At 34.7% G+C, this 25,904-nt stretch overlaps 1 protein-coding gene across 1 annotated transcript; it reads right to left on the reverse strand.

Annotated features, from left to right (window-relative positions):
- On the reverse strand, positions 1 to 25,626 carry LOC123528507 (protein FAM185A-like). The gene is made up of 7 exons (XM_045308269.2): positions 25,036 to 25,626; positions 22,663 to 22,772; positions 18,558 to 18,650; positions 16,187 to 16,367; positions 15,320 to 15,415; positions 13,628 to 13,759; positions 1 to 9,423 (listed from the first exon to the last, which is right to left on the reverse strand). Exons 1-7 carry the CDS (start codon positions 25,538 to 25,540, stop codon positions 9,311 to 9,313), a joined length of 1,230 nt encoding a protein of 409 aa, XP_045164204.2. The 5' UTR covers positions 25,541 to 25,626; the 3' UTR covers positions 1 to 9,310.
- Between the last annotated feature and the right edge of the window lie 278 nt (positions 25,627 to 25,904).

The following is a 25,904-nucleotide window of genomic DNA, read 5'->3' on the forward strand; positions in this document are numbered from 1 at the left end:
TTAATTTTGTTCTTTTATTTAATAGTTTATTCTGACAAATTAAATATACAAAATAGAAACAAAAATAGTTTTTCCTCACAAAAGCAAAGCAGTAAGCTGGTCAAATTCTGTACATACTATAGAATTTTTTGAGTACTGTAAAACCATTTAATTTTGCAGGTCAAAAGTTACATGGTTTTGCCCAAAATGGCTACTTTGTGGGGAAATGAATTAGTGGATTTTAAGTTTAGAAGATTAAATGTATGGAAATTGTATGGGTTTTAATTTTGTGGATTAACACAACTATATAATTCAAGAAAATTAGCCTACAACTACAAAATCCATGAAAATTAGCCCCCTGCAAAATTTTGTGGATTAACAAGACTATAAAATCAATGAAAATTAGTCCATTGCATAATTTTGTGGATTAACACAACTATAAAATCCATGAAAATTAGTCCCCTGAAAAATTTTGTGGATTAACACAACTATAAAATCCATGAAAATTAGTTCTTGCAAAATTTTGTGAATTAACAAAACTATAAAATCCATGAAAATTAGTCCCCTGCAAAGTTTTGTGGATTAACACAACTATAAAATCCATGAAAATTAGTCCCCTGCAAATATTAATGCTTTCACAGTATCTATCCATTCCTAAATAGCAAAACAATATTAACAGCAAAACCTGTCTACAGAGACCACCACTGATATAGCAAAAAGGTGGTTTGTGTTAACAGGTGGTCACATGGTGCTATTATTAGCTAACTGGGAAGGAAAACAAGAGCTGTCAGTGGACAGTGCGCTCTACTATTCTCAGTGCTTGATAGTATAATATAAGCAATGAGTAAAACTTTAACATTACAATAAGCATATTCTAAGTCGAAAAGGGGCCATAATTCAGTCAAAATGCTTGATAGAGTTGCCTCCTCCTTTTTACAGACTGGGGTCATGATGGTAAACAAGTATGCAAAATATGAAAGCAATATCTCAATGGACTTTGAAAATATTTGGGGTGGTACGCAAACTTTAACATTTGTGTGACACTCACGCCAACGCTCACACTGACACCTGGGCGAGTAGGATAGCTCCCCTATTCTTCGAATAGTCGAGCTAAAAATGATGTGATCTCAAGGCAGGTTGTACAGTAGTGGTCTTACTAACAAGCCTGACTGTACATGTGATTATACGTTGACTGACAGGCAAGGTATTCAATAAGTGTTTTTTACATAACATAATTTTACCAGCATTGAAACGCATTTTACAGCCACAAAAAGGTTACAAAAAGAAAACATGAAGCAGTCCAAAAGTGTTTTCTGAAATGGTAAATATAATAATAAACAAAATTTGTCTAAAAAAGACACGGTGTCTGAACTAAATTTTCTCAGACAATTTTTCGTACTTTAAGACTTAATTACCGGTAGTGCTGAATATAACGGTAGGTACATAACATACAAAAATCATGCAATAATATATAAAAATACAGTTCCTTGTCCAGTTTCAAACTAAATTCAATCCTGTAAGAAATGGGAAGTACTTCTTTCATGATACAGATTTCATAGCTAAATTTACTGAAAAAAAAGATATTGTAGATCCTAATAAACTCACTTTTTTCCATTATTTATTTATTTGGGTTTTACAGCGCACCAACATAGTATAGGTTATATGGCGCCAAACAGGACTACAAATTCTGGTTTCACATCTCATTTACATCGAAATAAATACATGAGGTATGGAATCAAAATCTGCATACCTGCTGGAATCACAGAGTTACAGCAAAACCAAATGTTAAGACCCTATTAGTCACCTCTTACAATCATGCAAGGGTAAGGCAGTGGTTCCAATTCTTTTCATACACAGATCGTCCCTGAACCACATGGGGTACTTTTTTCCTTTTTCCCCTTAATCTATAGCATAACATTATAAACATTTTTGTAATTTTCTATGTAAAGCAACTAGTATCAACAAAATTTTATTTATAAACAAGAGCTGTCACTAATGGTGACAAATGCCCCGCAGCGCCCTGACCTTTGACCTGGTGACCCCGAAGTCAGTAGGGGTCGTGTACTCAATAAGTACTATCAGCATGTGAAGTTTGAAGGTCGTGGATGCAGTGATTTGCGAGATAAGTGCCTTCATGCAAAAAGTTAACGTTGTGACGAACGAACGAATGAACCAACGGACAGACAGTTGAAAACTAATATGCCTCCCTTCGGGGGCATAAACTTAATTAACATTACTAAAGACTTTGATAAATCTAATTTCTTACAAGAAATTGAAAAAAATGCCCTTTCATTCTTGAAATGTTAACAAAAACAATAAATTTCTGAAAAACATTTAACATTTCTGACATAAAGATATGAGTAATGTAAAGATGTTGTGTATGACACTGCAAAGGCCAAAAGAAAATGTTTTTGTTTAATGTACTGTATTATAAAACATGGATATCTAGTTAGATTCTTACATGAATCTAATGCATGTGGGTCTGTGTGAAAAAATACTCTGATCTTACACTGAAACAAAGAAATCACCTCTATTTCTCCTCTAATTTCTATTCAGTTAGACTCGTTTTTCAGGCTGAAAACTACCAACAATATTTTTCAATACTTGTCATCGCAACTGGAATACTCTACTCCATGGCCCAATAATCCCACCAAGTTGCTTACCCATTTATCTCTAAGCAAATAGTGTGTCAGGTACTGAAAGGAGCTGTGTCTGCATCAATTTTTACCATGGAAAAGTATATTCATTAAAAAAATTCAAGAAGATTCTACAACTACCTTGGCGACCTTTAGGATGATGTATAGTATATATAAAAGGATCTTGCAAAATAAAGCCGCAAGTCATGGAAAGACCCCTGTCATTTATTAGATGGATCAGACAGTAGGTAAAACATTACTATAAAACATGATCATATCATTTTCATTTTACAGCACAAAGAAACTGGATACTTTTGCATAGACTAATGATTATCCAAAAGTATAATTTACGTCATTAGCATGAAACGTCTGGCTAAGTGCATAGAATACAATAAATGTTAACAAAAACAGGTGTGCCTCTAGCAGTAGGTTTAAAACCACTTTATATCCTTCCCCTTGCAAATACAATTCAGGTACCTATAACTGTTGAAAACCAACAAGGTCAAGTTCATGAAATATTCATATCTTGAAGACTACATATAATTAAAACAAGAGGGCCAAGATGGCCCTAGGTCTCTCACCTGAGTAACACACCATAACAGTGTAAACATGTTTTACCTAGTGTTTTAATAGAGACAAATATTCTGACCAATTTTCATTAAGATTGGACCAAAACACGTGGCCTCTTGAGTGTTAAAAAGCATTTCTTTGATCTGACCTAGAGACCTAATTTTTTACCCAACAGTATCCAGATTTGAACTTGTCCATTTCATGAAAACAAACATTCTGACAAAGTTTTGGAAAGATTGGAGCAAAACAAAAAAGTGGCCTCAAGAGTTGTTTTCCTTTGATTTGACCTAGTGACCTAGTTTTTGACCCCACATGACCCAGATTTAAAATCAATCATGAATTCATGATCACAAATATTCTGACCAAGTTTTATGAATATAGAATCAAAAATGTGCCCCCCTAGGGTGTAAACAAGCTTTTCCTTTGATTTGACCTGGTGACCTAGTTTTTGACCCCACATGACCCAGTTTCAAACTTGATCTAGAGATCATCAAGACAAACATTCTGACCAAGTTTCATAAAGATTGATCACAACTGTGGCCAGAGTGTTCACAAGCTTGTCCTTTGATTTGACCGGGTGAGCTTGTCTTTGACCCCACATGACCCAGATTCAAACTTGACCTAGAGATCATCAAGACAAACATTCTGACCAAATTTCATAAAGATTGGGTCACAACTGTGGTCTCTAGAGTGTTCACAAGCTTTTCCTATGATCTAGCCTACTGACCTGGTTTTTGACCCCACATGACTCAGTTTCAAACTTGACCTAGAGATTATCATGACAAACATTCTGAGCAAGTTTCATAAAGATTGGGTCACAACTGTGGCCTCTAGAGTGTTCACAAGGCAAATGTAGTCGCACGTCGACGGATGCCGGACAATGACAGGTCACAATACCTCACCTGGAGCACTTCATGCTCAGGTGAGCTAAAAACTGAGAAAAAAACTGCACCAATTCTACAGCCATACAGTACACATTGTATTTAACAAAAGAACATAATTATTCACATCAAAGATGAAATAAAGCTTTATAGCATGTATTTAAATTTATTTGGGTTCAGCTTTCAGAATATTATTGCAATAATAAAGGGTTCATAGAGGAACAATACGTCAAACAACGGGGATGTTTAGACTACCATCGGTCAACTAGGACCTTCATCAGGATTATATATATTTCAGGAAAATATTCTGATACAATTTTCTGGTAACACTGCCATCAAAATATGAATGAAAATACACACTGACATCCTAGAAATATAAGGTCGTAACTGTTCCTTGCAACCTTTATGACCTATACATTTTTGGCAACTATATTGAAATGGTCATAACTTGATCATAAAATCATTATTATGCGACCTTATTTATTGAGCTAAAAAGAACATTTGTTAATAAAATTAGGTCGTATCTGTTACTCACGACCCAGTTTTCGGTAGGTTTTAAAAATACCTACTGAAGAAAAATGTCGTATCTGCCACTTACAACCTTTTAAGATTGCATATTATGTGATTTTTGATACAAAAATTATGAAGTAAATAGGTGGCAACTAGCAGAAATCTGCAAAACAAAATACATAGTTTTATTTTCTCAGTTTTGTCAAAAGTACAGTTTAACAACAACCTTTTATTTCTAAGACATTGACATGTGTAAAAGGGATAGTACAGATTTGTCTACCTATACAAGAACAGCAGTAGTAATGTTAAGACCAAATGGAAGTTCTTAATGCTACTCGTGCACAGCTGGATAGGAAGAAAGTTGGGAATATATTTTTCAGTTTTGCGCAAAATGATATCGAGATAAAACAGAAGTTAAAGTGGTCTTAAACATGTTTACTTGGAGTTATAAGATCTAATTTTTTCTAGCATTCAAGTATGTGTAATGCCTGCCTTTTAATGCAGACATTTAACATAAGGCCATTTTGAGCTGTATTTAACCCTTACCCTGCTGAATATCTAAAATGGACCGGTCCATCATTCAATTTGGGCCATACCACTTATTATTCAAAGGGGTGTTCACTGAAAAATTACTGACTGAATAGCGAACAGTGCAGACCATGATCAGACTGCACGGATGTGCAGGCTGATCTTGGTCTGCACTGGTCGTAAAGGCAGAATCACTTGCCGCCAGCAGGCTAAGGGTTAATTTGTATGTTATTCGGCAGGGTTTACACATGCATGAACACCAGAAAAAATGATTTAATCCTTTACATAGATACTTCATAACATATCTCAAGTCAGTTACAGTAAAATATCAACTGCTCAGGTTCACAAGGCAATGAGTGTACTGCTCATGTTATCCGAGGTTTCCAGCAATCAAAACATAGAGAATATGAGGACAATGACCAAGGACCACATATATTATGCTTAAGTAAGCCCAGGAGCTCTAGCCACTGACGCTAGAGTGAGTAGAGATTCACTATAGTCCTGCCATTAGTTCAGAATATTTTCAGATGATTTTAGTTTAACTCAATTTGCAATAATATTACTGAAAATTGTAATATAAAATGTGTGTCACATCAATGAATACAGACACATGGAGCTGTGTTTTCAAAATGCAAAATCATGCCCCCTGGTGTATGACCAAAGGTGTTTTGTTTTGAGGTTTTAAGATCATATAAAGGTCATCTTTACATTGGTCAATTTGTAGGTATTGCCTTAAGGTTTGTTGTGTGGGAGTTTGAACTAAATGTGAGTCATTTATGTTGACTGTAGGACCAAAAATATTGTTTATTGAGGTTTTAAGTTTGAAGGTGAAGGTCATATGAAAGTCAAGGTCACCTATATATAAGTCAGTTTGTAGGTCTTGCCACAAGAATTGTTGAATGTGAGTATGAACTAAATCTGGTCATTAATGTGGACTTTAGGCCAACACACATTTCTATCAAAGAAATATGAGAAAACTAAATTTTCAAATTGGAGATGCTAGTTTTTAGTTTAATGTTAGAATATTTTTAGGGAATACTGTAAAATCATTAAATTTTGATACACAAACTTCCATTAATTTTCCTCCTACAGATATATGGATTTGCTGACTTCATCTTAAAAAATGATCTTCATTTTGCAGATTGACCCAACCCCAAAATCCATGAAAATTAGGTTCCTTTGAGTATTAACAATGCTGTAGCAAATGAAAAATGAAAGGCTTAAAAATGTTTCACGAACATATGAATCTGAAGAAAAATATACAAGAACAAAAATGTATAAAAAAATTCATCTGTTAATAACGCCTATCACTCCCCGATATGACAGTTTTTTGAGAATCACACAGACAATCAGAAAATACTTCTTATTTTAGATTTATTTGTTCATGGCCTGGAAAAAATGCAACAAATAAAAAGACAAGACAGAAAGCTTGGTCAAGTTATTTTCTTAAGGAATTTTGAGCAATAACAGTCTTTGGTACAACAGCTGTATTCATTGATTTACAAAAAAACCTCACAATTTCTTTTAATTGAAATGAATTACTACAGCTTTTCATTCTAAACTGTAGTCCCATCTGGATATCCAATGCGTTATCAGAGAATTTAGCTTCATCAAAATTAATGCAAAGTGAGATTTATTGAGCATAGGTTCAATGGGACTCTACCACTCGTAATACACCCGATGTCAACATTTGTCAAAAAAATTTTAAAATAAATACAATGTAAATACAAACAAGAGGGCCAAGATGGCCCTAGGTCGCTCACCTAAGAAACACTCCATAACAGTGTAAAACATGTTTGACCTAGTGATTTCATGGAAACAAATATTCTGACCAATTTTCATTAAGATTGGACCAAAAAATTGGTCTCTTGCGATAAAACAAGCATTTTCTTAGATATGACCTAGTTTTTGACCCTAGATGACCCATGTTCAAACTCGACCTAGATTTTATCAAGGCAATCATTCTGACCAAAATTCATGAAGATCAACTGAAAAATACAGCCTCTATCACATACAGAAGTTTTTTCTTTGATTTGACCAAGTGACCTAGTTTTTGACCTCAGATGATCCATATTCAAATTCGACCTAGATTTCATTAAGGCAATCAACCTGACCAAATTTCATAAATATCAACTGAAAAAAACAGTCTCTATCCTATACACAAGATTTTTCTTTAATTTGACCTAGTGACCTAGTTTTGACCTCAGATAACCCATATTCAAAACCGACCTAGTTTTCATCAAGGCAATCACTCTGACCAAATTTCATGAAGATCAATTGAAAAATACATCCTCTATTGCATACACAATGTTTTTCTTCGATTTGACCTAGTGACCTAGTTTTTGACCCCAGATGACCCATTTTCGAAATCAGCCTAGATTTTATCAAGGTAATCATTCTGGCTAAATTTCATGAAGATCATTGAAAAAATACAGCCTCTATTGCATACACAAGGTTTTTCTTTGATTTGACCTAGTGACCTAGTTTTTGACCCCAGATGACCCATTTTCGAACTTGGTCTAAATTTCATCAAGGCAATCATTCTGACCAAAATTCATGAAGATCAATTGAAAAATACAGCCTCTATCGCATACACAAGGTTTTTACGTGATATGACCTAGTGACCTAGTTTTTGACCCCAGATGACCCATTTTCGAACTCGGCCTAGATTTCATCAAGGTTATCATTCTGACCAAAATTCATGAAGATCAATTGAAAAATACTGCCTCTATCGCATACACAAGGTTTTTCTTTGATTTGACCTAGTGACCTAGTTTTGACCCGAGATGACCCATTTTCGAACTCGGCCTAGATTTCATCAAGGCAATCATTCTGACCAAAATTCATGAAGATCAATTGAAAAATACAGCCTCTATCGCATACACAAGGTTTTTCTTTGATTTGACCTAGTGACCTAGTTTTTGACCCGAGATGACCCATTTTCGAACTCGGCCTAGATTTCATCAAAGTTATCATTCTGACCAATATTCATGAAGAAGAATTGAAAAATACAGCCTCTATTGCATACACAAGGTTTTTCTTTGATTTGACCTAGTGACCTAGTTTTTGACCCGAGATGAACCATTTTCGAACTCGGCTTAGATTTTATCAAGGTTATCATTCTGACCAATATTCATGAAGATTAATTGAAAAATACCACCTCTATCCCATACACAAGGTTTTTCTTTGATTTGACCTAGTGACCTAGTTTTTGACCCGAGATGACCCATTTTCGAACTCGGCCTAGATTTCATCAAAGTTATCATTCTGACCAATATTCATGAAGAAGAAATGAAAAATACAGTCTCTATCGCATTCACAAGGTTTTTCTTTGATTTGACCTAGTGACCTAGTTTTTGACCCGAGATGACCCATTTTCGAACTCGGCCTAGATTTCATCAAGGTTATCATTCTGACCAATATTCATGAAGATTAATTGAAAAATACAGCCTCTATCGCATACACAAGCTAAATGTTGACAGACGACGGACGACAGACGACAGACGACAGACGCCAGACGACGGACGACGGACGCCGGACATCGAGCGATCAGAAAAACTCACCTGAGCATTGCTCAGGTGAGCTAAAAAAAAATAAAAATAGAAGAGTTCTGTCTAGAATTAAGGGTGGTATTCTCTTTTCCCAATCTAAATGGGGATGTAGATTTATTTTGTCACCATTACGGTTATTTTCATGATTTAAAGGAAGATATCCCTGCATAAGCAGATTAATGGTTTTTAAATAAAGTAGTGCATAACCAGTGTGAGACAGGAGATAAAGATTATTTTACACCAGTATAAGATTCCTAATACCCACTCATAAATGAGAAAAACTATCTACACTGACACATTACTTTTCCATATACTGTGATATCATTTAATTTCATTGGTATAAAATTGCTTGGTTTTCAAAAGTGTTTAATTTCAGGCATTTCAAATTGCAAAGAGAAAACATTATTATATTATTATAGAATATTCTTAGTTCATTGAGATTTAAATTTGTGGATTGTCACAACCATGAAAATTTGTCCCTCCATGAAAATGAATGATCTCACACTATATAATACCATGTTTCTACATTTATCATGCAATAGGCAGTTTCATAATTTCACATTTTTTTTATAGTAACGAAAACAAAAACAATAACAGGAGTATAATTCAACACGTAATCTCGTATTGTATCTTCTCAATCATGAGTATATCCATGTTACTTTCCACTGAGATTCAAAGACGATAACCAGTCGTAATAACTCAGCCGAATTCTTCCTTTATTTGTTCGTGTTTCTATGGTTCCTTTCACCGGCTCCTCACTAAGATGCCCTGTAAAACAGAGACAAATAAATAAATTTCAAATGTTCTTAAATCTGAAATTGATAATTAACTGTATATTGTACTATAGCAGAACTCTAGATAAGGTTTTGCATAATTCTAAGCGTTACTCCCCGACCCTGAATATCAAACTTAAACTGTAAATCTTAATGTTACTCCCTGACCTCAAACAAAAATTCTTAAACTTAACGGTTGGATAGAAACTCAAAATACAGTTTTCTAGGAGGATACGATGCAAGTTTACAAGCATCACCAGCGATGAAAATCAGTACCTCTTTTACAATATCTTTTTGCTTCATCTGATTTAACGTAAGCAAACAAAGTGCTCTCTCTTCTTAGATCTGCCCCTATGGGCTGCCATGCTGCACAATGACCGGGATAATGTGTATTTGAAAACATTATAAACAAATCGAATTTATGCCAGAAATAGGAACATCTGTCTGAATACTTAAATCTATCATGAAGGTAAAAAATTAGAGAAAAAAATATCTGGATTACAGAGTCAGTACCAAATTAAAAAACACAGATTCGTTTTTTCTAGGGTTTCTGGGGAAAAGGCCCCTGGTAATATAGAGAATTTTTTATCCAAATTGTCAAAACTGAGAAAAAATGTATTGACTAATAAAGTAAAATGGGAATTTTTAACATCTAATTGAAATAGTTAAAAACTTTATTTTTCAAGTTTTACCCACAGACACTCAAAGGAGTATCCCCTTATGAAATTTAGAGAATTTATCTTACAGATTTTTTTTCTAAGTCAGACTTAGCAATAATCCAACTTTTCATTTTTAACTTTTGTTACAGTAAATATGTTTTTTTTTCAGGATTGTTTTCACCAAAACTGCAATAGTGAAAAATATCTGGTACCAAAAATATGTGACACTCGATTTAAATGGTGTAAAAACCTTTCTGTAAACAAGTTTTGGGTACTTTAAACAATAAATGCTAATATATTCTATGAGTTTTGAAAGGTTTTTACTTTAAGGGGACGCATACTTTGAAATTAGAAAAAAGTGGGTGGGGTATTATAAAATTTACCTGCAAAAAAGTACAAGGTTTTGGTAAATGAAATGAATACTGTTTCAACTGTTATAAGTACACAAAGGATTGCTCACTAAAATAAAAATGAGAAAAACTGAAACAAGAAAGTTATTGTTGAATTACATAAGACTTCTTGTGTACATTCAAAGTCAACAATTAAGACTTTTTGGTGCGAAAATAATAGTGCTTCACTTTGTCCAAACATTTATCAATGTCCTACAGATTCTAATTTAAAGAAAGAATGTGAAATAAGTTCACTGTCTTGATTTTCATTTCGCATATGTGAGCTAAAACACATTATTTAGTTTGTTTACAAAGTAGTGCATAAGAAAAGATACGGTGGTCAAGGAATGCCACATTACAAAACTAAAAGAGTATATTCCCCTTAATACATTAAACATTTATCGTTACAGAAGTCATGTGGCTTACAATAAAGGCCTAGAAATGTTGCCATTATTAATTTTTAACTTGGTATTCATGAACTAATAAATATCAAAACACATTCAACAAACTTTTGAATTGTATTGTCTTAAAAATCCCTAAAATAAGGTATGAAATTTGGTTGAGAGGTCCAATGTTTATATGTGCAAAAGCAACATTCTAATCTTGTTCACAAAAGTTACTAATAAACAGCAGGAATGTCAATGATCAAAACTGGACGAATATACAGTTATCCTCACTTTAATGTCATTTATAATTTGTCCTTGAATTCTCCACCATACTTTTCATAATTCTGTTTGCACGAGTTGCACGAGAATGCTGTCATTCACGGTAAAAACGGGGTCAAATAAGTTGTAAATGCAATATCATCTAAACGTAATTAATGGATTATGCAGTTCAAGATAAACTTTATCTCATAACGTAACGAACATGTATAATGTTGTAACAACAACTTTACTTACACTGATTTAAGTAGCAGTCGGTTTATAAGTGACTTTATTGATTCATTTTGTGTTTTGTTATTGTTGTCAAAAAGTATAACGGAAGTGCCTCACAACTGAAGCGGAAACCAGTTTGATGCGCAAAGTAGTCCACTGTAAGTAATATTATTTGACAAATGTCCACAGAAATTAATAATTTTCTAATATTAAAGACGAATATCTGAATAGGATTCATTATTTGATAAGAAATTATAATCATCGACATGTTTTTTTAAAAATCGTACACGTGCTGACACCTAAGTTGTCTCCCGTTGTTTATTAGAGTTACCTTTCGTCCGGCGCAGTAATACATTTGCAGTGAATCGCCGAGAAGTCGTGGGAAAATTAAAAACCATGTAAACAAACTAAAATAAACCACCTTTTCAAGATGAATTTCAAGTGATCGACATTATGCATTTAACCCGCCTGACCTGTGTAGCATCTCAGATATCTGTTCTAAGGTATTCATTGTGTAGAATGTCATGTTATGCCCTTGCAATGCTAATCCCACTCTGATTTTTTTGTTTACATTTTTTATCAATGAGAAATATGGCGTCCATCCAGAGATGAACAGACGTGGCGTTAAATTTTTACATGTTTAAGCAAACCTGGTGTGTTAGAAAGAAAATCTCATCCCTTCAACATTATTTGGAACACTGTTATTGTAAAAAACCTGTATTTTCCTTATACAAAAGCTTAATATTTTGTGTTGAATGTACTTTCACAAAGACCTCTGTTTTCCTATTACATTCATAGTACCACATCCTTATCCACAAAATACTGAATATTACAGGTGTCCATCAGTATTATATCAGTTTAGGAATATGTTTTTTATTTTCCCACCATCAATTTCTTGAATATGCACCCCTTCCGCATTGCTGTATGAACTGTGAATGTAGCAATATGCGTCCCCTTAATAGGAAAACATAAAATTCACCAGCAGAGTCATACATTTAATTTTTCCTACTAAGGATAGCCATAAAAATAGTAAAGGGTTGGTTTATCCAAAAATCAGTGAACAAAACTGACTATAGAAAGAATCTTCTTTGGAAAACAAGAAATCATTTCTGTTGGAATATTTTCTTCGAACGGGGATTATTTTGCGTTAAACTGGAAAAATGGAGCCTAATGGGAACAGAAAAAGATAAAGCCGTTTGGGAACATATGAAAATATCTTTTCAATGGTGTGCACAAGACAGTATGACATACCTACAACACTGCTTAAAATATAAAACATACTTTCTCTATTTAGAAAATACTTTCTATCAAAGTTGGAGCCGACATAAATATACTATCTTTATTTTGCATGACATCCTACCTTGTGTGTACAACAGAGCTATATATGTCATGCAAACAACTTGAAGAAAACATCTTTATACGTCACCTTCTAGCTTATGGAGAAATGATACAAACATGTCATGTAAATTTTTTTGGCAAATGAATCAACCTGATAAAATCTTTACAGACTGACATACATCTCATCAGCTGCGATAACATTTTTTTCCAAACATAAAATTAAACAATAACGAGTTCATTTTGCCAATCTTTCCCGAAAATCCAAGCATTCATTAGGCCTAAAAAAATTATCGTTTAGGGTACCACACACAAAATTAGTAGGAAGGGGAAGTAGGATTTTATTCGTTTTCTTTAACAGAGCATCAGCAATGTGGTTGTTACATAGGTTAGAAACTAAAATTGTCAGTGTTATACTTGACAGACTGAAAATTTAACAGGCTGTATTCACAAATTAAGAAATAACTTGTCCATTTCCATAAAATCTTTAGCTAATTTTTGGAAAGTTTTCCTACCAAACTGGAACAAGGAGCTGCATTCAATAAACGCTTGATGCTCCCGGTGGCATCCTTGTCAATAGATTTTGCACCCAAGTCCAAAACGAGGTCAAGGTCAAACTGAGGTCAGGTGATGTCTGAAGATGAGGAATGGTCACAGGTTACATCCGCAATAGTATCAAGTCATTCTAGTAAGGGGTATTGCTGCTACACGAAACGGTCCCATTTGGTTAACCAAGAGATGGCCCATATAAAGCAACCTAAGTACAAAATGAGGTCAAGGTCAAACTGAGGTCAGGTGATGTCTGAAGATGAGGAATGGTCACAGGTTACATCTGCATTAGTATAAATTCATTCTAGTAAGGGGTATTGATGCTCTACTGTATGGCAAATATGATAATGACACAGCACTTTTCTGAATCACACCAAATGATAGCTACGAACCTGCAAGTTTTGTGAGATTGCTGTCCTCTGACATTTTACTGTCATGTACAGTCACTTCCCCCATGTCTATCTGTGTTCCACACAATTCCATGCTGCAGTTTAGAGATTTCGGCACACTCAATGAAATATCACCTGCAAAAAATGATATCACACTTTGAAAATGTTCACTAGCTTCAGAAGATCTAGCCCAACTCCAAACTGAATGTTTAACTGGAGAAATTACACTTTCCTGCCTAAAAATAACTTAAAGAATACACTTTTTCAATGGATGAATAAATTACTTAACCAAAGGCAGAGTGTATGGCTAAAGAAAAAAAAGCTTGGAAGCCAGTCTCAAAACTATAGCATCTGACTGGCTGATTTTGGACTCAGTCTAGATATTAATCAATGGCAATCTAATATTCCTTCATTTACAATGCAGGTAAAAAGCACTTTAAAAGCACAAAAAACTGCCAACAAACATAGGCAAGGGCTATATTACTTGGTTTATTTTACCAAATTTGAAATTAATACATAGTAGATGTACTCAGAAACTAATATGTCACAATTTAGAACTTCATGTAGAGAGAAAATGTGTAGGTGGCCTACAGTTCAAGCTGTACAGCAATGAAATAGTATTTCAAGGCATGAAGTTCAATTTCCAGTCTGGCTGCACATTTTTCTTACCTGTGACATTTGGCAAACAAACAATCATTTTTAAGCAAGCAAGTATTATGTATGTATCACAAGCAAGTACTAGAAGCAACTGAAGTCTTGAGGATATCACATATCCCTGGAGTTGTTTGTAAAACACATATGACCCCTATGGACCAGTTGGTGATAAGTGTGTAATTCTGAACCTAAGCCTTCTCCACTTATTAAATGCAAGCTGTTTTCAGTCTCAAGATGAAGGGCAGTGACCTTGACTGTTGACATGCTGATTGGTTCATCTACTAACCACTGAAGTTTGACAACTATAGGCAAAAGCATTCTCCAGTTATTGACTAAAAACTTTTCAAGGTCACAATGACCTTGACTTTTGACCCACTTACCCCAAAAATGTTCAGAGACTTTTACTGAACACACTATAAAGATTGACCTCTATAATCCCAAGCCTTATCCACTTACTGAGGAAAATGTTTTCAGTTTCAAGGTCAATGTGCCTTTGACCTTTGACCTACTTACCACCAAAATACTTATCTATCTTCTGGCCACACACAATCTTCCTATGAAGTTTGACCATGGCAGACTCAAGCTTTCTCTAGTTTCTGAGTGGAAACCATTATCAGTTTGAAGGCTATCTGGACCTTTCTTCTTTAGCTATTTAACATTCGTAACAACTTGGTCCTCCATTCACCAAAGGCAATCATTCTACTCAGTAGGTCTAAGCCTTCTCCAGTAATTGTGCTGAAACTGTTTTAAGTCTGACAGTCACTGTGACCCTAACCATTGAGTTACTATTCCCAAAAACATTAGGGGTCATCTACTGATCACAGGCAGTCATCCTATGAAACTGGACTACTGCAGAGTAAAGCTTTCTCCAGTAATTAATTGGAAACCAAAGTATCTACAGGTGGACAGAACAACCAATATGAGACAAACAATATAACACCTTTTTTGAAGGGTGACATAATTATAAAAATTCCTTTTGAGATAGTCTTATCAGCCACTTATTAGACATACTAAATCAGATAAATAATAAAGAAAAATTACCACTTTCTACTTCAAAACTGACATTGCCCTCTCTCGACAAAGCTATCTGAGTATTTCCACTTTCAATGGATCCATTTAAGTTACCATCAAGAGTATCTGAAATATAATTATTGTTAAACATTGTATATTCTATCATGATCTGATTTATTTTCTTTTTAAACTAAGAGGGCTAAAAGTGTGACGTTATTATGCTATAAAATCACTATTTGCATGGCTGAGTAAATATGTCATATTGCAAAAGGTCATCTTCAAAAACCTTTTTCTGTACACAACATTTTCTGCTTAACTTCTATAAAAATATATGCACACAACAGCTTACACACTTCTGACCCGTAAATTAAAGGGAAGTTGTTCTTGTTATGATAATCTGGTTGCCTTTCACTTTTTCCATCTCAAAACATGACTGGGGTTTGCAAATTTATCTAGTATTTCAAAATTTGACTGAAAAGTAACATATATACCAACCTTAACATCCGCAAGTGACGGACAGACAAGATTTTAAGATAAAATTACACATTCTGTTTTAAAAGTACCTGAACAGACTGTTTTTCTTTCATTTTCTCATATTATAATCTGTACTTTTTATCCACTGTGTAAAACATTTAACTGTAAAATCATATATGAAACTCTCATTAAAAATCATTTAACTATAACAGAATATAACTGTAACCTAATCTTATCCTTACCCTGCTTAATCTATATAATGAACTTGTCCATCTTTCAATTTGGACAGTACCATTAACTGTTAAAAGGGATGTGCAGGCTGATCATGATCTACACTGGTCACAAAGGCAGAATCAATTGTGTCCAGCATGTTAAGGGTTAATCATTATGCTATTTATTATATATCTGATAAATAACACATACCCACAGTCAAATGACCTTCATTTATTTTGACCTCACTGTTGCCATGACAACTGCCAAGATGTATGTTACCACAGTTAGCGGTGAAGGTCGCATTGTCTGCATAAATGGCCTTGGCACTGATATCACCTTGATCACTGTGGCAGTTTACCACCTGGCCTTGAAGTCTACCGACATTTATAGACTGTAAGAAATATTAACAGAGATAACAAAATGAAAACAGTTAGACACAGCTTACCACAGCATCAATAGATACAGCAAGATAAGTGACAGGTCAAATAAGTAATACCCTCCTCTCAGTCATTACCTCTGAAGTTCATTGCAGAAACGTCTTACTTATCTAATATCATGTACTAGAATGTTAAATGAAATATTTCACCATAAGCCCAAATATGACTTAAATTTACATTTTGTACTCTATCTGTACTTTTAATAAGTTGTTCTGACTGAAAAAATTAGAACTTTGTACAAATATATTTATCTTTGTGTGTAGGGGAAGATGGGGAAATATTAAGGGGTACAGAGATGTATCAAGAAACAAGGACGAGTCAAGGTTTGAGAAGACTCAGTCTTCTCAAACCTTGACTCGTCCTTGTTTCTTGATTCAAGAGGAAGGAGCATGAATATTTTTTATTAAATGCCAGTGAGTAGGCTGTTAAAGTGGAGGAAAGGGTATGCAGGTAGTAAGATAACAATGGGTGAGTTTTGTGAAAAAGAAAATTGATGAAGGTGTGGGGATAGGGTGAGGGAGGGAGGTACGATGAAAACATAGAAATTGAGATATAACACATGCAAAAACAGATCATAAACAAAATGTCTGTCCCTTACGAAGACCAATCCTTATGTGTGACTTAATATATATAGCGCAGAATTTGAAATGAAACAGTGAAATTGAGAAGCTCGTTGTAAAACTTTTATCAACACTATTGCAATGTCTGATCCCAGTGACCTTAACCCTTAGGATACCTGACCTTTAATCACAAGATGTGTGCCCTTACCGATACCAATCCTTAATGGAGGTTTGATGGTTAATTTGACAGTAATTAGAAAAGTACATAGGCATAGGAGCCGGGGGGACCAAAGGGGTCCTGGCCCCCTGAAAGCTATGATTGGTGGGTGGGGGGGGGCAACTATAGTTTGACCCCCCCAATATTTTGAAAAAGAGATATAACTAACGTCTTGCAGTCTAATATAACATTTATTTAGTATCATAATAAATTATATTTCTTTTCAACCTGATTTCTGATTTGTATTTGGCCTTTCCATACATTCTTACTTGTCTCTTTCAATAAGATGAGTATTGAAACCTCGTACGCACCGAGGATTGTTCCGATTATATTTATAAAAAGAGATAATATTGAGTGCATCACTACAGTTCCGGTTTGAGTGTCTGCAAAAACGATGTAAGTTTTTAGCCTGTTTATGCATGTAAACGTTATGTATTTACATTTGTCATCGTTTGTTCAAGGGAAAGAATATTTCCACAACTTTATATCACAATTAGACAAATGCAGTGCTTTTTGATTGTATATTCAGGGCTTCAACCGAATACTGTAAAAACAAGGCGCTGCTTTCAATAAATGCTTGATGTGGTATTCTTGTCGATACAAAGCAACCTAAGTCCAAAATGAGGTCAAGGTCAAACTGAGGTCAGGTGATGTTTGAAGATGAGGAATGGTCACAGGTTACATCTGTATTAGTATCAATTCATTCTTGTAAGTGGTATTGATGCTAGACGAACAGTCCCATTTGGTTAACCAAGAGATGGCACATATAAAGCAACCTAAGTCCAAAATTAGGTCAAGGTCAAGGTCAAACTGAGGTCAGTCGATGTTTGAAGATGAGGAATGGTCACAGGTTACATCTGTATTAGTACCAATTCATTCTTGTAAGTGATATTGATGCTAGACGGAACGGTCCCATTTGGTTAACCAAGAGATGGCCCATATAAAGCAACCTAAGTCCAAAATGAGGTCAAGGTCAAGGTCAAACTGAGGTCAGGTGATGTCTGAAGATGAGGAATCGTCACAGGTTACATCTGCATTAGTATCAAGTAATTCTAGTAAGGGGTACTGATGCTAGACGAAACGGTCCCATTTGGTTAACCTCGTACGGATGAACGAACGGACGGACAGGACGATCACTATCAAAATGGCAGGCTTGATTAGAACAATACATATTTTGTCCGATTTACACTGCAGACAGTTCAGCGTGTAAAGGTTTGGGACCCCCTCCCCCCACCCACAAAGTTAAACTTGCTCCTACGCCTATGAAGTAGATATTGTGAAATTGGGAAGTTTCCCACAGTGAGTATGATAACATGAATGCAATGCTCACAGGGGATGGAGTGGGGATAATTAAAATAGATCCATACCCCATTTCCACCACATACAATCTTCACATTCCCTTGAAGCACTTTCGAACTCATGACACTGCCTTCTTTGCTCTGTACATCAACATTAAATCCCTGTAAACAAAAATAAAACCAGCTGATCATCTGCTCATAGATAATACATTACTTTTCTCACAAACTAGTATTTCTAATTCATAGATACTAAATGTTAAATAATTTTAATTTCATTTAAGAAATTTCAACTTAAAATGAATTATCAATACATGAACTTATTTAACACAGGTGTAATTCATATGCAATATAAAATTACTTCATGAATTTACAGTAAAAGCTTTCCAAATTTACATGTATCTATCTTACACAGAACTGATTTTTTTTTAAATGGCAAAAATTATATTATTTATTGAAAAACTCATATAAACTATAAATTAGAAGCTGTGTTGAAAAACTAAGATAAGTTACATTATATATTATAGTAATTATATATGTACAAAAGTAAATTTATCTTTAACACATATGTTATATGTGTAGGTTGCTAGGTCTGACATGTAGTTTTTGATTTCTAAAAGAGCAGTATCACTATAGGGATACCCAAACTCACTTTGATTACAACCAAAGACTAAATTTATATGGTCTTCCACTTGGTGCTAACCTCGCTGAAAATAAAACCAATTGTTACAAACAAAGAACATATTATATAAAATGATTTTTTTCTAAAAATCAGCAGGTATTATAAATAGAAAACATACTATGCTTTAACCCTAACCCTGCTAAATTTCTATAATGACTTTGTCCATTTTTAAATTTGGACAGTACTATTAACTGTTAAAAGGGGTGCTAACCAAAAAGATACTGACTGAATAGCAAACAGTGAAGTTCTTGATCAGACTCCACAGATGTGCAGGCTAATCATGATCTACACTGGTCTTAAAGGCAGAATCAATCCTGTCCAGCATGATAAGGGTTAAGTTCAGTAATATTCGTGGTGGGGTTGGGGTGGGGGGAATAATTATTCGTGGATAGATGAAACAATTAAATCCAACAAACAAATGGAAGTTCTCTTTCACTTTGTCTTTGGAAGTTGAAACCCATGACTCTAGAACTGCCCTAAAATAGCCAATTTTCTGGTCTAAACCGCGAAATTCCATGTCCCCACAAAATGAAAAAATTTCAATTTATAAACCCGTTCCACTACATAAAATACAATTGTAGCATTTCTTTAACATATGCATACAGTTAAAGATTATGTGATAACATAAATTTCTTGGATTATTTCTTTTCAAATGAAGAAACAATGGAAAAATCACCAATGATGACTGTACGAGTTGCATGATAAAAATATCATTATCAAATATGTCTTTGATGAGAAAAGTATATAAAACTAGAAGATGCTTTTGTAGAAAAGTGCATGTCTCCCCCTACACATAGTCGTATAGGCAAGAAGTCAATACGGGGCAGGAGCGAAAGTCAAAAAGACACTGATGGTTGGCTGCAATAGGGATTATCTACTTGGCATGTCCAATCATCCTACTAAGTTTCAACATTCTGGGCCAAGTGGTTCTCAAGTTAAGAATTGCAAACGGTTTTCCATATTCAGGCTCCTGTGACCTTGACCTTTGATTGAGTGACCCCAAAAGCAATAGGGGTCATCTACTCTACATTTAAAATCATCGTATTAAGTTTCAACATCCTGGGTCAAGTGGTTCTCAAGTTATTGACTGGAAAGAGTTTTCTATGTTCAGCCCCCTGTGACCTTGACTTTGATGGAGTGACCCCAAAAACAATAGAGGTCATCTACTCTGTAAGTCCTATCACCCTGTGAAGTTTGAAGGTTCTATGTCAAATGGTTCTCAAGTTACTGACCGGAAATGGTTTTCCATATTCAGGCCCCTGTGACCTTGACCTTTAACAGAGTGACACCAAAATCAATAGGGGTCATCTACTCTGCATGACCAATCATCCTATGAAGTTTCAACATTTTGAGTCAAGTGGTTCTCAAGTTATTGATCAGACCTTGACCTTTAATGAAGTGACCCCAAACAATAGAGGTTGCTACTCCATAAGCCATGCCACCCTATGAAGTTCTAGGTCAATGGTTCCCCAGTTATTGATCGGAAATGAAGTGTGACGAACAGGGCTAAAACAATATGTCTCCCCAAGTGTGTGTGTGTGAGAAGTTGGGGGGGGGGGGGGGGAGACATAATGAAGAATGCTGTGATCCAAATATTAAATATAGTGGACATATGTTTGACAATGTTAACTGTATGAGCATCACATACAAGCAATATTGAACAGGAAGGTCGGAGCTAAATTGCTGAATATACACTATTAATTATACTTGCTTTTCATTTTGTTAAACACAGCCATAATTATAGGTGATTATGCTGGATTTCCTGCTTAAATTAGTTTATACCTACTTGTTTTAGCTTGACTGTGATGAAAGATTCAAGCTTATTTGAACCACATTTGAGTTGGCAGGAGTTTTTTTTACTAGTAGGGGAAGGGGACCAGGCCTGTGATTTGGGAAAAAATAGCTTGGTATTTGGGCAAAGGGGAATAACAAACCTGACGTAAAGTCAATGTTTGGGGAAAACTGCATGATTTTAAAGAAAGTTCTGAGGGGAAGGGGCCTATTAATGGCCCATATTATGAAGGAAAAAAAACCTGGTTGGCTTCCTGGAAATCTAGTACTGGTGTCACATGGGAAGGTGTGGCCATGACCCCAGTGGGGCTCAAACTCATAACCCCGGATTGAGCACCAATACCAGACCACCGCTCCAGCTGCTGATGGTGAGGGAAAACCCAAGGTGCCCCTCCGGGTAAAATTTCAGGCATAGGTGGGCTTCAGGGTAGAACCACCTACATTCCATAGGCCAGTTGGAGGACTTCCTCACGTGTAAGAATTCTACATCCCAAGATAGGTTTCTAACCTGCAGCAGTGCACAGCAAGTGATCTAAAGTCTGTGACCTTAACCCCTTGGCTACTATATTTGTTTCTTTATATTAATATAACAGTAGAATCATTACTGCCCCCATTAAATCAGCTATACAATTTTAGTTCTTTAACACTCCTGACTTTGAAATACAACCTTAGAGGACATACAATCTTAGAGAACAAAACTTCACAGTCACTATGTGCTTCATATGAGGTGATCAATCTAATGATGATGAACTAACTTAAAGATTATTTTCCTTCTCATAATTCTATTCAGTCTTTCATGTTTTTTTTAGTTAAATCAAGGTTTTTGACATGTATTGACAATAAGCATTTTCCATGCAATAATGCATTCTCTTATGCTATTTTGTAGTTCTTACGACTTTCCACTGTAACTGGAGATAGCAAAAGTTACAAATGAAGTGGAAATTGCTGTCATTATAGGTCTAATACCTTACACAGAGTGACATTTGAGTCACGCCATGAGAAAACCAACATAGTGCAGTCTGGTCAAGATCCATGCTGTTCACTAATGGTTTCTCTCATTGCAATAGACTTTGACAGCGAACAGCATGGAACCTGATCAGACTGCGCGGATGCGCAAGCTGGTCTGGATCCATGCTGGTCGCAAACACACTATGTTGGTTTTCTCATGGCGCAGCTCATCTAACTGATGTAGTAAATATGTCCCGACTTGAATTGACTAGTTATACAAATTACTAGTTCTTTAAATATTCATCGAAATCTCAGATAAAATATTTTGTATTTGGAGACTAGTTCAAACGCCGTCCTGTTATCAGTCAGTAAGCTTGCAATCAATCAGAATTATTTTGTTCTCCAAATTCAATTTTGTAATATCCTATTTTGGACATAAAAAATTAAAACAATTTCAATATCCTTACACTTAATATTTAACACATGAATTCTTGCAAATCATTGAGGTAAGCGAATAATATGTCAGAAAATGTTTACACCATCATGACCATGTAAAAATACGAATGACTAAATGGTCTCTACTGTTATTTCCAAGTCACTTACCATATTTTCATTTTATAACTTTTAATGTAAAGTAAATAATAATAACGTATGAGTATAGTTAAATGAATTAGCAAGTTTAAACAGCCCAGTAACTTAAAGCACTTGTTATGATATGATATGTAAAGACACTCGCTACATATTAATATGCAATACCTTGATGCTTTTAAATGTACAGTTTCCTTGCTGTGTACGGACTCGAATATTTTCGCTCTCCAAATTTTCCAACGATGCCTCTCCAGTTTTGCTACAGCAAACATCTATACCTGAATGACACATGACACAATAAGAATAACAAAAATGGTGAAAAAAAACAACTACAAAAGGCTCTAACTGAGACAATAAAATAATCTTGATGAAATTCAAACATTAAGTCTTAAAACACAATATCAGCCTGGGTCTAGCCAAAAGTTGCAAGTTTTAATGGAATGCCTATAATTATGTTCAGGTTTTTTCCCCCTATAAATTTACCTCTGGTAAAAGGAGGTTATCCCTATGCAAAAAAGTATGTTTTCTTCCCAATTCTGAATTTAAAATTCCCAAATGAGAGTTACCTTAAAGTGCTTTGCTGCTTTAAAATAGTTTTGTTAATTTGTATATGCATTTTGGTTATTAAAACATTAGTTATACTGTTGAACAATCACTGAAATTTATGCAATCCATTAATATCTTACACAAAAAATATCACTACATAGAATTTGGTAATTTGCAAATTTTCCCAATTAAGACAATTTCTGAGAGCATTTTCCCAATTCCACTGGTGTTGGTGGCATTCTCAAAATGATGAAAAACAAGAAACGTGGAAATTCCACGAAAACCAGGTTTTCAATTGCATCACACCAACAGGTTCTTTAAAAAAAATGGTCATATTCTATTATACATATATTTTTTATTATAACTATGACCATATTTTTCTATTTTTAGTTACCAAATGGCATTAAAATGACCTTTTTGTCACAAAAAAAAAACGAAAAAAGGAAATAATTTGTTTTGATATCTGATAGTGAGATTTGAACGGACACCCTTCCCTTCCACAGCAAAAAAACCTACGGTACTTTTTATTTCAAATATGACCCCATTTTTCTAATTTTAGCTACAATGACCTTGACCCTGATCAAAGTGACCTCAAATACATTCCCAACCATTTGTGTTTGATAAAAGCTATCTACACACCAAGTATACTGACAATAAGTGTACACAAACTAAAGATATTGAGTAGAAGCCATTTTTCTATTTTTAGTAACAGTCACCCCAAATATAATTCAAACCTAATTTTTCAGATAAGCTTGCTGTACACAAAGTTTGGTGGCAGTATGAAAGTCCAAGTCGAAACCACCTTTTTGATGATCACACTGAGAAAAAAATCTATTTTTAGAGGAAAAAAATCCGTTTTTAGTAACTGTGACCTTGACCATGACCTTTTTATCACAAAAAAAAAAAGAAAAAAATTTTTGGATCTCAGTAGGATTTGAACCGATGCCCTTCCGCCCCACTGACTAAAAAGTAGCTTGTGGCCCCATGCTCTAGACCACTGCTCCAACGTGAAATTTTCTAAGTTTGAAGATTAAAGCGGCATGCCTCCAGATCGTTCGAGAACAAACAAAAATTTTTTTTTAGATATCTTGAAATAAATGCTATATTTCTTAAGAAGGCTTTAAAACTAAATTACTGACAAACTTTATGTTATAGAAACACATGAGAATTTGCTGTTTTTACTACTTTTTACGATGAAAATCGAAAAGCATTTGTCATGCTTTTACTCCAGGTAAACTGTCGCGATTATAAATATCTATATTTTGAAGATAATGACACTACTTCAGATATAGCGCTATTCGTTACAACGGGAAAATGTCTTTATTGCCGCGGCGGTCCGGGGTTCGATTCCCGACGCAGTCATCTTTTTTTCTTGATTTGGAACTTTTAAAATATTTTAGAAACAAAAGCTCATATTCTAATTTTCATTTGAAAGAAAGATTATTTTTTAGCTAAATCTGGAGGCATGCTGCTTTAAATAAGTTATCCTGACCTTAACTTGACCCCAATGTTCCCATATACAATCCCAATCTTGGTTTTTCTATAAGCTACCCATAGGCCAAGGTTAATTTTACTTACGTTATTGTGCGGAAACCAATTTTTCTATTTTTAGCAACAGCGACCTTGACCTTGACCCAAATGACCCCAAATGCTATCCCAACCTTCGTCTCCTTACCATCTATCTAAAGGCTAAGTTTGGTGTCTATAGCTTGTTTCAAACTAAAGTTATTGTGCGGAAACCAAGTTTGATGCCCACCCGAACGCCTGATGTTACGTTTATAAAAATCTTGGAAATAGTGTGGTTAATCTATCATTATCATTCTGTCAAAAAGACACTTATTTCTAGGCATGATTAAGTTACAGATAAATATTGTTTAAAGTTTGGTTTAATTAATGTTATTTATTATGAATAATGCTTACATTATCAATAAATCTAATCCTTAAAAACCATAAAATTTGACCTTAAGTAACATACAAAGTCATATTTAAGCATACCATATCTAATCGGAACTTGAAGATGGCAAAGTGCTGGCACAGGTAGGCTTGATTTGTGCTTGATAGAAATCTCCATTTCCTCGTTTGTGTCATCTAGGTCAACATTTACAATGTACTGCTTGGTAAGAGCTGTTAACTCTGAGCTAGAAAGTCTGTCTTTGCCCATGTAAAGGATATTAATAAATAGTTTGTTCATCGACGGATGCTTCTGCGGGTCAAGTGGCTGAACATGGACATCCATTGCTGACCGAACCAAAAGCCTGCCATCCTTTTTCACATCATAATACCAAGCCTCCATAGGTTGTCCAGAGTCGGGAACATCCGTATCAACATGCTGTTCTTGCTGACTTCGAAAAATTGACCTGCTTTTAGCAGTGCAGTGAAAACTGGCTCGCTGCAATTCAAGTAACCGGGAAACATGCCTGCTGACAGGATAGAATTCAGTTGGTTTATTGTAGGAAAGGCTCCTCAGAACAAGAATGACATGTTTTGGACGAATTATCATGATTAAAATATGGACTAATTACATAAACTGATAAAAATGTTAATTTCTTCCCGGAAGTCGATATCCGGAAGTCGATTTGTTGTAAACATTCGAGCGCCATCTATCAGAGTGCCTAAAGTGCGAAATAAGGTTATTTTCGCGAAAATAAGATTTTTTTGCGAAAATAAGCCATATTATTTTCTTTTATATCTAATTAAAACTTATCTTATGTCAATATAGAGATACGATTAATATGAAATAAGGCAAAGCCTCAAAGCGAGCTCAAAGAAATTGGATTTATCTAAAAATATTATGCATCATTTATTTGTCACAAAGAAACTATTCACTAGTCACAAGAAGTCAGGAGAACCTATTCACTGAAAAA

Source organism: Mercenaria mercenaria, chromosome 13 (genome assembly GCF_021730395.1).
Source record: "Mercenaria mercenaria strain notata chromosome 13, MADL_Memer_1, whole genome shotgun sequence".
Lineage (NCBI taxonomy): Eukaryota > Metazoa > Mollusca > Bivalvia > Venerida > Veneridae > Mercenaria > Mercenaria mercenaria.